Genomic DNA, 14,837 nt, shown 5'->3' on the forward strand with positions numbered 1-14,837 from the left:
CATTTCCCGGCATAATGTGTTCTTTGGTCTTCCTCTTCCCCACCCTTGACCTTGAGGATTCCATATGAGAGCTTGTCTTGTGACGCAGTTGTGTGCTTTCCTCCGCTTGAACCCCCTCCGAGGCTACTGCCGGATTTCTCATTTTTTTGTCATTTTCGTGCTTTGTTTATTCATACTTCTGGTTGCTTATGCAATATACGTTTCCTTAATCTAAAGCTGGTCTTCTCCTTTTAGTTACCGAAGTTGAAATGCATAAGAATAATTTAGCTTGTTTTATCGTCCTGACAACCTTTGGAAACCTGGAAGCACTGGACAGCGCACTGCTGAGGAGTCCCATAATAGGATGGAACGGCCGTCCAGTGCTTCCAGGTTTCCAAAGGTGGTCTTACATCAATCGGTTCATGATCTCAATCAGAAACTTAATACTGATTCAATAAAATTGCGTAATACATATTTCCTATTTAAGTTTTAAACAAAATAATTTTATATTTTTCATTTACACAATGAAAAATATTTAGTTAACAGTTCACCATTGCGATACCTTTACATTCTATACTCATTTAAATAAATTTTCTTTTCTTTTTTTCTTCTTTTTTTGTTGTTAACTATAAATTTCAGTAAGTTGAACAATTGATTATGCATGAGTAAATCTTAAATGTTGTTTATTCAACCATAACACTATTAGTATATTTGCATTACTATCCATATTATTACTAATGTATACAATATGTAAATTTATCTATCTGTTATACAGTCATGATCATTTTCCAAATTTCATCTGTTTTTAAGAGAAGAAAAAGAAGGAAAAGAAAAGAAAGTACAATAAGAGTAGACTTGAAGTTCATTGTAATAAACATTGAATACTTTATTCTACCAATGTAACATACTACTTACATAATACATCTTTATAGTACATTCTTATAATTTTCATAGAAATATGATTGATACATACAAAAATGTTTTCAAAAGAAAACTTTGTTGTCATCAGATTTAAAAATGGCGCTTTCATAAGTGACAGTTGAGCAAAACAAAAAAAAATAAACGAAGTTATTTCTAAAATATGTTTAGAGAAAGTAAACTGTCAATATTACTCTTAATAGAAATGTTCAATTGAAGGTCATTATAATCTTATGTGAATGTGATAGTAATCAGTTATTTTGTTAGGAATTGAAATTATCCATGTTCAATTTGATAAGTCCTTGGATTAATATGATCTTATTTGAACATTTCATCGTTTTTTATGGATTGGTAAACATGACTGAAATAAAACGAAATACATTATATCTATATTTCTAGGTATATTGTATATACAAGCTAGCTACTATATATTTCCAAAGCGCTAAATCAGCTTAATCTGATGATATTTTCATTTAAGCTCGTAGCTATGCTGATTGTTTTGCATGGTGAACCTCTACCTACATGATTTATTAAATTTTTCCATAGATGTTAATAAATAACTTCCATATCTACATATTTATTGATTATGCATTCAATTGAATATCATATTTCTAGAAATTCCTTAGGATTGTTTTAATTTCAGAATGTGTTTTGTGGAGATTTTTTTTTTTTTAGAAATTTTCACAGATTGAACTCATGAGTCAGTTGAAGCTAGACCACCGTTGAAAACCTGGAAGCACTGGACGGCCGTTTCGTCCTAGTATGGGACTCCTCAGCAGTGCGCATCCACGACCCCGCACCCCCCGGGGCTCGAACCCAGGACCTACTGGCTTCGCGCGCGAGCACTTAACCATTAGACCACTGAGCCGGCATCCAACGGTGTTAATGTCTAACTTCAACCAATCCACGAAGTTGCGCTACCGTACACCATTGTCTTCAGTGAGTTGATATCTCACAACAGACCTGGTTGAACTCCACTGGTAACGACTTCTCACTAGAACTCCAGAAGTGTCTCCTGAAGTCAGTCACTAGTGAGCAGGTGATTATTATTATTATCAGAATGTGTTTTGTGGAGATTTTTTAGAAATTTTCACAGATTGAACTCATGAGTCAGTCGTTTTTTTTGATGGACTTACGCCTGTTATTCCTCGTGAAGGAGAATAGGCCGCTCACAAGCATTCTTCATACAACCCTGTTCAAGGCAATCCTTTCCAGCTCCTTCCAGTTATTATTCATCCTTCTCATATGTGATCCTATTTCGCAACGTAATGTGTTCATGGGCCTTCCTCTTTCCCGCTTCCCTTCACGATTCCAATTAAGGGCTTGTCTCGTGACGCAGTTTGATGATTTTTGTAGTGTAAGATCTATCCATTTACATCGTCGTTTCCTAATTTTCTCTCTCCTGGAAGGTGGTTTATTCTCTCTCACAGAAGGCTGTTATTCATGGTATCCGGCCAACAGATGTTGAGTATCTTGCGAAGAAAACTATTTATAAATACTGTATCTTCTTGATGATGGTTGTACTAGTTCTCCTTTTTTGATGCCAGAAGAGCTGCTTTTTTGTGTACAAGTAGTTTTTAGTGAAGTTTTTCGTATTTATCAACTTTAAAGCAATTAATCCCTCCTATAAATTTCGATAAAACAACGAAATTCAGTGACTTCATTACATCTCTATAAACAAATGGAAGAATTTTCAGTGATAACGAACGTTTCATTGTCATTTTATCATTACGTGTTAAAGAAATAATCAATTAAATTGATACAAACTCGCTTATAGATGTACCGTGAAAAACAAACACTTATCTGTTTCTCATAGAATGATATTATCCGTGTAGTTATACCGTGAAATGCTTGCAAATTAGTATTTTTTTGTTGTGGGAACATTCAGTCAAGGTCACATCCAGATTATCATTTTACAAATCTTTGAATTATTTTTAATAGCTATTCCTTTTTAAATTAACTAGATAAATAATGTTTCTTTAGTTGCGTTTCTGGCGAGACTCTAATTTATGGACCAGTCAATCAGAAGCGTTTTAGAGATTTCAAGGTTACGGCACCAACTTCAGTGCTTAATGATAACGTACGATCGGTTCACAGAGAATTTCGTACAAAACGTGATAATTGAGTGACTATAACAAACAAAACGGCGAGACTATAATTTGTGGACGAATCAATTAGCTATAAGATAATAGATCGCAGATTTTAACGCAAAAGCCATTCATCCATTTGGCTGAATAAATTTCTGGCATTATAGCTGATGTCAGTTCGTGATGAAAAACCCATATATAATTCCTAACTAAGGTAAATCACGACAGTTTTTGCGAACTGGATAATAAAATCAGCAGTAACACTGGCTGCCGCCAGGTACCACAATAACTACAGATGATCGGAGAGCGTACAGACTCCTACATAGGCTTGGTTATGTGCATCTTGTCGTTACCCACAAGTGACATTTTGTGTACTCAACAACTGGAGTGCACATAAGCAATATCGAAGCTATGTGGTCGAGGCTGAAAGAGTATTTGAGACTTTATCATGACCCCAGAGGCTGACTATTCTGTAGCCGTATGGATGATTTCCTCTACTGCATGCATTACGACTTTGGAACATCTGAACCTCTTTCTAAACTTGACAAGTTTTTGAACCACGTATAAGAAGTGTATCCACTTTATTTCCTTGGTTTTGTATAACATCTTTTTACTCTATACTGACTGTTTGCTGATTGGCTAATATTTCTCAAGGTCGCTTAAGATTAGGTCATCCATAAATTAGAGTCTCACCGCATTTCTGAATCCATTAAAATATGGATCATATTTTATGATCATATTCTATTCTTTCAACTTAACATATTTAAACCTAAATATTATATAAAATTGGAATATGAACATTTTAGATATACATATATTTGAGTCATTCGTATAAGCGAATCAATCAAGGAAAACGAACAACAATAATATGCTAGTTCAATTGATTATAAAAAACCAACCAATCTATATGAATTATTGCATCAGCTTATATCAAGTCACAAAATGGTTAATAAGTGGAAAATAGACACAAACGTCCTAACAGACTGATCCATACATAAATCTAAAAACGATACAGTCTATTAGTGTGGTATAACTAGAAAGTGATTGATAAAGCTAACAATGATACACTTAGTAACTAGTTTTTTCTCCGTTTCTTAAATCAATATTTAAAAAGGGGACTAATAAGACAGGGCTCGGTACAATGTTTGTATAAATCTACTTTACGCTTTAGATGTGTGGATTGCTCTAGGGATCAAATAGTTATTGTATGTAAAGGTATATTTCACTAGTTGTACATTAAAATGTTTATCTAAAGTTTCGACTGTATCTTAAATATTTTCATCAGTTTGTTTCAAACGAACTACATTCAATTTTACTGAACTATTATATACATTGTTGTAATACAGTAACAAGCTACTGTTCATTTTATCAAAAGTAATTATTATTACTTATTTATTAAATCACTAGCAGTCTGTTACATGAAACATTCTTTTTCGCTTTAAACTATAAATTGAATCAAAAATATTTTAAAACCAGAACGGGTTTTGTGGATATTATAGTAATTTTAATGGTTGAGATCATGAGTCGATTGAAGTTAGATCACCATGGAAAACCTGAAAGCACTGGACGGCAGTTTCGTCTCATCGTGAGACTCCTCAGCAATGTGCATCCACGATCCTGCCTTGCAAGTTTCAAACCCAGGACCTAGAGATGAAAGTTACTCTGTCAAAGGTGATATTGTAGTAGCTACACCTGGACGTTTAATACACCATTTGTGCAATACTCCTGGTTTCAGTATAGAACGTTTAAGAATCCTTGTAATCGATGAAGACGACCGAGTGAGACTGACAGGTCATGGGTTCGAATCTCGCAGGGTGGGATCGTCGATGCGCACTGCTGGGGAGTTTTGCAGTAGGACGAAAAAACCGTCCAGTGTTTCCAGGTTTTCCATGATGGTCTAGCTTCAATTAACTTATGATCTCAAATATTAAAACCATTCGAAATTAATTCCAAGTTATAGTCACGATTCAAAGTATTCGATTACATTAGACACTGATGATCTTTATATTTAAAACAAAACAATCATTAAGAAAGCACTGAAATATCTATCATTTTAGACGAATGGTAATCAACTTCTGCTCTGTGTTACAATTAAATTATTTATAGAATATTTGTTTAAATATTGTTTAGAGTATAGAAATATTTTTAGGTAGTTATTGAAGTCCGTTCTTTTTTTCAAGAACAGTAACCATAGTGATTCATCTCTGTAGATTATGATCACCTGACAGTCCAGATGACATTTTAACTGCAAAAGAATTAATAATACAGTTGCGGGCCTTCAAGAAAATAAAAAAATTCTAAAAATAAAAGAAAACCAGTGTTGTCTTCTATAGAAATGAATAGTATATGTAGAATAATGTATAATTTTAGTGTGTTTAGAAATTCAAACGATTAAGTTGATCGTTTCACTAAACTTTTAAATTACATAAAAATCGTTTATGCGCATATTTGCTAATCACTACAAACTTGAGTAAAGTTTTGTTCCCTGAAGTTACTTGAAGTTTGTGCCAATGATTTTGAACAGAAAAACAATCAAAAATCCACGACCAAATCGTCGAGTTCAGAGAGAAAAGCTCTATGTAAATCATTCACCTGAGCTATAAATCTTCTCCATCATCTTAGAATACAAATTTTTTGATTATAGTATATTCTTACCCGGTAACTGGTAACATTTTAAAATAAATTAACAAGTTTACGATAACCTTCATTTCATTTTCAATTTTCAGATAATGGAAATAACTTCAATGATTAATTTCAGAAACCATACTTTTGTTAATTCTTTTGACAACTACTTCAAGACCACAATAGAAAAAGCATTTAATATAAGTAACTATATATATAACTTATCATTTGGATTTGAACACTTCATTATTTAATATTCTACGACGAATTAAATAAATTTTATTGAAAGGACTGATTTATGTTTCAGCAATTGGAGGAATTATTATTTTTTCCTTAATGCTATTCAGAAATAAACGATTATGAGGGATACATTCAATGGTTTTCCGCAGCTGGTCTTTAATAATCTCATGAAATGCTTATTCTGAATTAATAAGTACAGCTATAGTGATTAAGTCAAAGAAAGAATGATCAATTTCCGAATTCAGGATTTACAACAGTATTTAAATAGTTATACACAAAATAGATTTGTTATGACAAGCACTGAATTTCAAGACACATGTTTCGTTCGGTTCAGAACTCATCAATATTTAAATGTGTTCAAAATATTTATTGAAACCAGTTACGATAGGACAGTGAGAAAACGGAGTTGATCTGAAAAATATTATGTATTTGGGTCATACGTTTCTAACAATCTGATCATATATATATATATATATATATATATATATATATATACTTGCCAAGGGGTTTGATGTAAAAATTAATAAAGATCAATTAAATGTAGGTCCAAGTCAATAAACTGATAACTGTAAATAAGACAAAGAGAAAATTGGCATCGTACGAAAGGAATAGGAAATTGTCTCATTATCCTAAGTCATAAAATGACTTAAGGATTACCTGGACAAATTCTACGCTACGACGAATTGTTTCTGAATACATAAGATGGGATTAAATTTACTATTAGCTAAGGCTTCTATCAACCTGAGAATCCGTCCTTGACAATTTTTGTACAAAGTACTGGTTTCATTTAGTTCCCCGTTTAAATTATGTGTTTTGCTATCGATGAACATCATTTTCTACTTTCCCATTTTGGTTAGGTCATATGACATCAACTGATTTTGAATCCATCTTGACACATGTTCCAAAACTCTTGATCGCATTTCTCGATTATTCTTCCCTGTATAGGTATGTCAACACAAACATTTAAATTGGTAGATGCAATGGTATCACGTTTGATACAATGTTAGGTAGAACGGTTTGGTTTTCAGTCGAGGTTATCCGAGACCTTTTTCATATACCTATACCATTTTAAAGCAGGCGAATCTCTGTAAATTATTCATAAGCATGTATGTATAAATGATTAAATGTAACACAACTGACAACCATATTCTACATTGCATTATTAAAATCATGAACCAATATGAGTTAGACAATCAATGAAACCTGAAAGCACTGCATAACTGTTTCGTCGTAGTATAGAAACCTTAAGCAGTGTTCATCCATTATTTTATAGGAGATCGATCAGTATTGCACGTACATACGATTGCCTTGATGTTTATGATTGTTTTAAATAAATAATCTTTTATGGTAAAACGTAACTCACGAAATTCGGTTTTACAAATGAATTATTGTAGAAAAAATTACAATGTTAAATCAAATTTATTTTTGCATTGATTGTTTGTTCTGTTGAATTTATCTTCGAAGAGAATATTTTTTGTCATTACTTTAATATTAAAATCAATCATCACTGGTGGCAGAGAAACGTGGATGACCGTAATCTCAATTGAAGTTTATTGCACGTCTATAAAGTACTAAGACAATGAATAATAGAAGCTTTAGATCCATCAGTTTCTTTGAAGTTATTCTGTAAATTATTTGTTAAGTGTGTTTCATTGTAATATCTTCAGATGAATGAAATACTTTACATTATATTTGTGTCAGACATTGGAAAACATTGTGAAAATTCATCACATTGTAATTCTATGCAGTTGAGATGCTAATTCGTTTCATTATGCAACCAATTCTTAGTTAGAAAGTAATTAAGAACAGCGAACATGGAGGATATATATTTCATTTATGGCCTGTTTGTGTATAAAAATTTCATAATCTAAATTTTTTCACCAACTAATTCATTTCAACAACAATTAACTACGATGATGATGATCTGTAAGTAAAACAGTTATATTTAATCAGTTCAAAATTTTGTGCTTTGTGCAACTTGTCAACGTTAGAAATGGGGTAAAACTGACTCTGTAATGTCCGATTGGATTTATTAATAAGAGGAGTTGTGGAGATTGTAGTATTTTAAACAGCTGAATTCACGAGTCGATCTAAGTCTGACCATTTAAAGCCATGAATTACTGGACGTTTGTTTAATCTTAGCATGGGACTCCTCAGTAGTTCGCATCCACAATTCCGCACGTAGGACTCGAACCCAGGACCTTTGGTCTAACGCAAAAAGTCCTAACCTCTAGATCAGCCAATCGGCATCCAACAGAGTTAATGATCGACTTCAATCGATCCATGATCTTGCGTAACCTTTCATTCATAGTCTTCAGTGAGTAGGTGTCTCAGACCCAATACAGATTGAACTCCTCTGGTCACGGTTTCTCACAAGAAATGGATTTAATTAATACCCACTTTATTTTTTATAACAGTGAAATTTAAACTTAATAAAAAATTTTTACTTTAAAATATCCATGTCATATGTTGAACAATACGAAAGGTTAACCAAAAACCCATCCAGAAAATCATTACAATTATCTTCACCTTAATAGTGTTAACTTTCAACTGACTTAATATTTTTCAATTATATTAACAATTATTTTTGTGACGAATAAGCTAAATACATTATTAGTTTACTATGGATCCTAAAACCATATGTAGTTCGCATTAGTATATTTCTCATTTTTAACCAATTCAGATGAAACACAAAAGTCAATCTCAGTATATATGTGTTTATGTTGCATTATTCATTCATTATTTCTTATAAGCTTAGTTAACTAATTTCCCATAAGCTAATAGTTTAACAATGAATAATTTACAATGTATGGTCTCTTACATGCTACTAATCAATATAAGCATACAATATTAAAACGTTTGTTCACATATCATAGTAATGTATATCGATAGTCAGGCTTAAACTTACTGTCTCGCAAAATCATAAGTCTTTCTTTTGGAATTACATCATTTCATTCATTTTGCTGTCACCTTTTATGTTCCATACTAAATATTCCATTGATCATACCATTATTATTTGTATTTGCTCATCTACCCACTGTTCTTTTCATTTTATCTAAACACGTTTCAAATATTTTATATTTCAAAGTCTAAGCACCTTATTAACTTTTATACTAACGAAATATGAAACATAAAATGGATTAATGTTTTTTTTATTTCATTTTTTTCTACTATTTAATTGTATTTATGTATTACTGCCAATTCCAATTACGTCTACAAAGTCTTATCTTCCTATTATTATTATTATCCCCATTATCATTATCAGTACCATCATGTGTTTAAAATACTTTTTCATAATCTATTTCTTCCTTAATTTTTACGTGTTTTCATCTGAGTTCTTTCACAATAACTGACAATGTAAAGAAGGAGAAAAACCCCAGGAAGAATAAAGGAGAGAGAGAGGGAGAGAGCAAGAAAGCATAATAAATTTTCTTAAACAAAGCATTGGAAAAAAAAGAAGAAAGAATATTTTCCTGTAATATTTTATCTCATATATCATCAGTAAAAACCAATTGAAAAATTTTATTTGGTTGGAAACGATTTGATAAAATATCTAAAACTCAATCGATAACAAGGTTAAGTTGCTAACAGCCAATTGATTTTTCACTTTCAAATCACTATCATTACGTAATATCTTGCCCTAAATATCCACAAAAAACGAATAATCATCATCATCATCGAAAATTCAATATACATTTATGTATAAACGTAATTTATTGTTTCTACCTAGTGTAATCCCTTATTTTTTCTCAAAATATAGCCCTCCCCCCACAAAAAAAAACAAATTTATAAAAATGATTTATCTTGAATGATGCAATGTAGGTATTAAAAATGTTTTCAGCGTTGAGATAATAATGTTCGTTGTAATAGTACGTTTTTTTCCAACGTCTTGGTGATCATTAATGATAAATATGATTAACTTGATTGAAGTGTATAACTAGAAATTAATAAGTCAAACATGATCATATCAAGTGTAATTTGCAAGTTAAGAACAAATAAAAAACAAGTACATTTTGTTCATTTAAATTACTGATGATGTTCATAAGTTTTTATCTAAAACATTTTTCTTTTCTTAGGTTAAAGTAAACAGATGTGAAATTCCCATGGAAACATTATTTTAGTGTGCTTGTGTGTGTGTTGGTTTAAATCATGAGTTCCTTAGGGGAAAAATACGTGAATAAAGTAAAACATAAAAGTAATCACCAGTAAACTTAATAATTGTAAAATCTTTATTTTTGAATATAAAGTTTTAACATTGAAAATAATTAGAGATAAACTTGATTCTAAGTGATCAAGAAGAAATACTCAATAGAATTTTCATATAGCTTTACATAGTTACTTACGATTGTTACTACCAATGGAGCATAAGCCGCCGACCAGTATTCTCCAACCCACTCTGTCCTGAGCCTTCCTTTTTAGTTCTATTCAATTATTGTTTATTTTTGTCATGTCTGTCTCCATTTCACGGAGTAATATGTTAAGTGATCCTCCTCTTCTCCTTTAACCTTGAGGATTCCACGTGAGGGCTTGCCTTGTGAAACAGTTGGGTACTTTCCTCAATGTGTATCTTATCCATTTCCAGCGCTTCTTTTTGATTTTTTCCTCCTCTGGAATCTGTTTTGTTCTCCCCCCACAGTAGGTTGCTGCTGATAGGTTTAGCTTCATTCTTTACTAAATTTATCGTTGAATGAAAATTTTTAGCTTAATGACATCTAGATCTTATCATGAAATGATATATTTTGATCTAATTAAAAGTAAACTTATCATTATTTCCGTTCATAGAAAAGTTACATAGATACATATATATTTCTGTACAACAGATCATTAAATGATATAACATATTTTGTGTGTGATTGTCTAATCTACTCATTTGCTCCCTTGAAAGAGAATACAGTAGCTAGAGATAACACAATAGTGTTAGTTGTTGAGTGAAGTAGAATATGTGAATATTTCGGTAAGAAATTATCTGTTCAAGTTCAATAAAGTTACTTAACACTTTGAATGAAACAGGAGAATTTCAAAACAGGATAATGTTGACGTATTGGTAGTTTAAAAATCCTTGTTAGAAGATCAAAAAATGACTTGTTTGTATATTTTATACTTTACAAATAAAAAAGTATGTGCCTTAGTAACCACTAATAGATTATATAAATAACTAAAGTAAAAAAATGATTCCAGTTTAGCACTAGCTAGTTATCCCTTTAAGGTTACTCAGTATATGTGAGCTTTAACTGTTGACATTTCTGTATGATGTATTTTTCGATTACTCAACAAGTGTCTTTAAAGTGTTATTGCTTTATCTGTATATTAATAGTTCGTGTAGCCGCCTCAAGAGATTTCTATTTGACAATTAGGCAGCCACCTATATCATGCTGGACGTCTTTGTCATGAACTCTTAGGTGGCTACTGATTAGATCATTTTAGGTTTACACTAAGTTGTGAAATCGATTTATTCATAAATGTTGTCTTTGTTAATCCAAAAACCATTAGCTTCTTTCCATGTCAATCTTATGATTATGCGCATAACTGATTTCAAGGACTTCATAACTTTTTCTCTTAATAGCTGTATTGTGTTACACTTTCACTAAGTAATAAATCAACGAAAATCATTTGATCTACTAAAACCATATCTCAAAATCAATCAATATCACTAAAATTTCACATTTGATTAAAAAGACTGCATGGTTTTTAATTGAATAGAAACATTTCTTCTCAATGGTATATAATCAGCATTCTATTTTTTGAAAAGCTAGTCTGAAACAAAACGCATTAAATGCTATATATTCATTGAGATTGAAATATCTTTTTATGATAATTCTATTAAGATGAACTTGAAACAAATTGAATTCCATTATCCATTTCTATTTTTCTTTTGTTTAAGGAATCCTCAATGGGGAAACGACAAAAAAATCTGTAGTATCAATGAAGTTAAGATACTCATATTTTTATCTAGGGCATTTTTACTTCATATGAAGATATATTCTGAATGAAGAAAAAAAGACTAAAGAAACTTATTTCTGAACATGAAAACGGAGAAACACTGAAGGAGAACATATTTCTAAGATCAAAATGTACTCTGTCAAATATATTGCACTCATCATGTTCAAGTGCATTAATTTTCAGGTTATTTATAAATATAATTATTATTGAATCAGCTACTTCAATTGGTCTACTTATACCGGTTACCCCTCGTGGTGAAACATAAGCCGCCCACCAGCATTCTCCATCTAATTCTGTCCTGGGTTAATTCGCTTGGCTTATTTTTACAATTATCAACACCCTATAAATATTCATAGGTTGGCACTTTAAAAACGAATAGTATTTTATGAAGAACAAATGGAAATTCAGTTAGTAGTAGAACAAATATGATTTATAGTCAAGAATAATTTATTAATGATTTAAAACAAGAAACAAACAACAGTTTCATCAATCAAATAGGTCGTCCTTATTTTTTGACTTGTTGACCATTGTACATAATGATACCGAGAAGTCTAAATACTAGTTAAACATTTAGTCATGGAGTTACCTTAACAATAATCAAAGTATGAGGGTGCCTTTTTGATTGATTTTTAATCTATTACAAAAGTAAAATATAATGAGTTAATGGTTGAATTAATCGTGATAAGTAACTTATAGTTCAAATCCAGCAGTATGTATCTTGAATGTACCACCATGTCATTAACAATCTATTCAGTGTACATTTATGACCATCGACTAATTGAAATGTGTAAAATTTAATTCTTATAAACTCTTATTGTTTACCAAGTTTTCCATACCAGTGGCTTACAGTTTGCACATTGGTAAACACAGGATATTTACATATTAGCGTTTCTGATATACATTATTATGTAGATAATTTTTGTAGAATTTTTACTGATGATAAATATTTACTTAAAAATGAACGACCCTATTAAGCTATTGTTAGCTAGCGTCATTATCCATCTCACGTTAACTACTTTCAGCTTACAATTCGCATGACAGATTTAATTTATCTAAACGAACGGTGAATAGAGGTAATCATTGAGAAGTGCTTTGCCCTGGTGTGGGACGTCTTGTTTATGTCAACCCAAGAAACCCTCACCTTACGGTCCCACGGACTTAAGATTCGATCCACCGGCCTGGCAGCAGGTTTCGAGAGGGAATCCTCGAAATTCTAATGTTGAACCCTGATAACTATTGTATAATAATGTCAAATATGAAATAGTCAATCCCTTAAATCATTAAAAGATGGTCGCTCAGTATCACAAAGTGATTGAAGTTAGACGTGCAAACGGTTGGATGATTGTTAATTGGTCTATAGTTTATGCTTCGATTGTCAGATTTGTACGTCGTGAGTTTGACTTCTAATGTTTAGTAGATAAACACTGTTGAGGTGTCTCATATTAGGATGAAACACTTGTGTAATGTTTCCTGATTCTTAATGGTTCTCCAACTATCGTCAATCTGCGATTTCAACCATAAAATTGAATTATCTCTACTAACCGTTATACTAACATGTAATAGTTTTGCTAAATAATAAAGTCAAATACAAAGAACCTGTCAAGTGAAATTTCATAATGTTACTAAACCTAACTTGAATCATTCTCATTATTTTTATTAAATTTACTAATAATATTGGACAACAATTCAATTCAATATTTTTACTGGGTCTCACTCGCATTTCCAATTCACTATGAGAAAAAAAACAATATTCCTGCTCATCTATCAATGTTACGACATACACTTTGTTGACTAATCATTTCACTTGAATTACTTTACATACTTTTAGTTAAAATTTATTCATCTGCTAATCAATAATTAAGAGAATTTTCTACATTCGGTTCCTTCGATGAAATAGAAGAAAACAAATACTTCCTGTTATTTATAAATTTCGTTTAATCAAAAAAGAAAGAACAAGCTATTGAATACAACAATCTTGTTAAAATTGAAAATAATATGAGAAATATTGACAATTATTGAAAAGTATTTTCCAGAACTCTCAAAGTCAAACAAATATTTCTTTTCAATAGTTGAGATCATGAGGTAATTAAAGCTAGACCACCATGGAAAACTTGGATGTACTAGACGGCTGCTTTGTGCTATTGTGGAACTTCTCAGCAGTGCTCATCCACCATCTTGCCCCACGAATTTCGAACCTAGAACCTATCAGTCTTGCGCGCAAACGCTTTACTCGGCATCCAACGGTGCTAATGTCTAACTTCGACTCATCTACGAAATTGAGCTACCGTCCACCATTGTCTTCAGTGAGTTACTATCTCACAATAGACCCGAATGAAATCCACTGGTTACTTTTGGATGAACTGTTAATAAATTATCTTTTCTTTTTAAAACGCCGAATAAGAGAACTAGTGTGGCACATAAAGAGAGAAGTTTTCTTAGAACTGAAGTGATTTCATTTTTTAAAAACTATTTAAAGGATCTGTTATCTGATAAAATGTAGATGAATTTGTTTCTCAAAATCATTACTAGTTATATGGATCATTTATTGAGAAAGATTGAAAGAATTTTGACAATTTTAAATTTCCCATCATTTTTTATTACCTTATCAATGTCTATAATTGTGTTTAGCACTAATTTTGGCTTCAATTTCTTTATCAAATGGTGAATTTATTTTAATTATACTGTTTATTTCAATATTTTACATCTTTGTTTCTGACATGATTAGAAAAAAAGCACTTTCAACCCATTGTGGTTCATGTCTAACATTACTTTCGTTTATTGTGTGGTTTGTTTGTTTAAGATATGATATTCTTGTAATAGTATCAGTAGTGGCTGGCTTCAAGATGTATATCCTGTAGTTCTAGTGAGAAGCCGTTACCAGTGGATTTCAACTGGGTCTGTAGTGAGGTAGTAAATCATTGATGATAATGGTGAAGGTGTCGCTCAATTTCCTGGATTAGTTGAAGTTAGACATTAACACCGTTGCTTGCCGGCTTAGTGGTCTAGTGGTTAAGCGCTCGCGCGCGAAACTGATAGGTCCTGGGTCGCGAA

General features: G+C 31.6%; 1 protein-coding gene across 2 annotated transcripts in view; it reads left to right on the forward strand.

Annotated features, from left to right (window-relative positions):
• Positions 1–14,837, forward strand: part of MS3_00006174 (uncharacterized protein) — a gene marked incomplete at its 5' end in the record, with an annotated part of 262,766 nt that overhangs the window by 78,410 nt on the left and 169,519 nt on the right. Inside the window, one exon of one of the 2 annotated variants that reach the window (XM_051214294.1) lies at positions 619–915. The exons of the other annotated variant lie outside the window; for it this stretch is intronic. Within the exon in view, the coding sequence (XP_051067445.1) occupies positions 619–626 (8 nt within the window). The 3' untranslated portion in view covers positions 627–915. Of the gene's footprint in view, positions 1–618; positions 916–14,837 lie in introns of those variants that run through there. 2 annotated transcript variants of the gene reach the window in all.

The sequence above is a fragment of the Schistosoma haematobium genome, chromosome 2, assembly GCF_000699445.3.
Source record: "Schistosoma haematobium chromosome 2, whole genome shotgun sequence".
Taxonomy (NCBI): domain Eukaryota; kingdom Metazoa; phylum Platyhelminthes; class Trematoda; order Strigeidida; family Schistosomatidae; genus Schistosoma; species Schistosoma haematobium.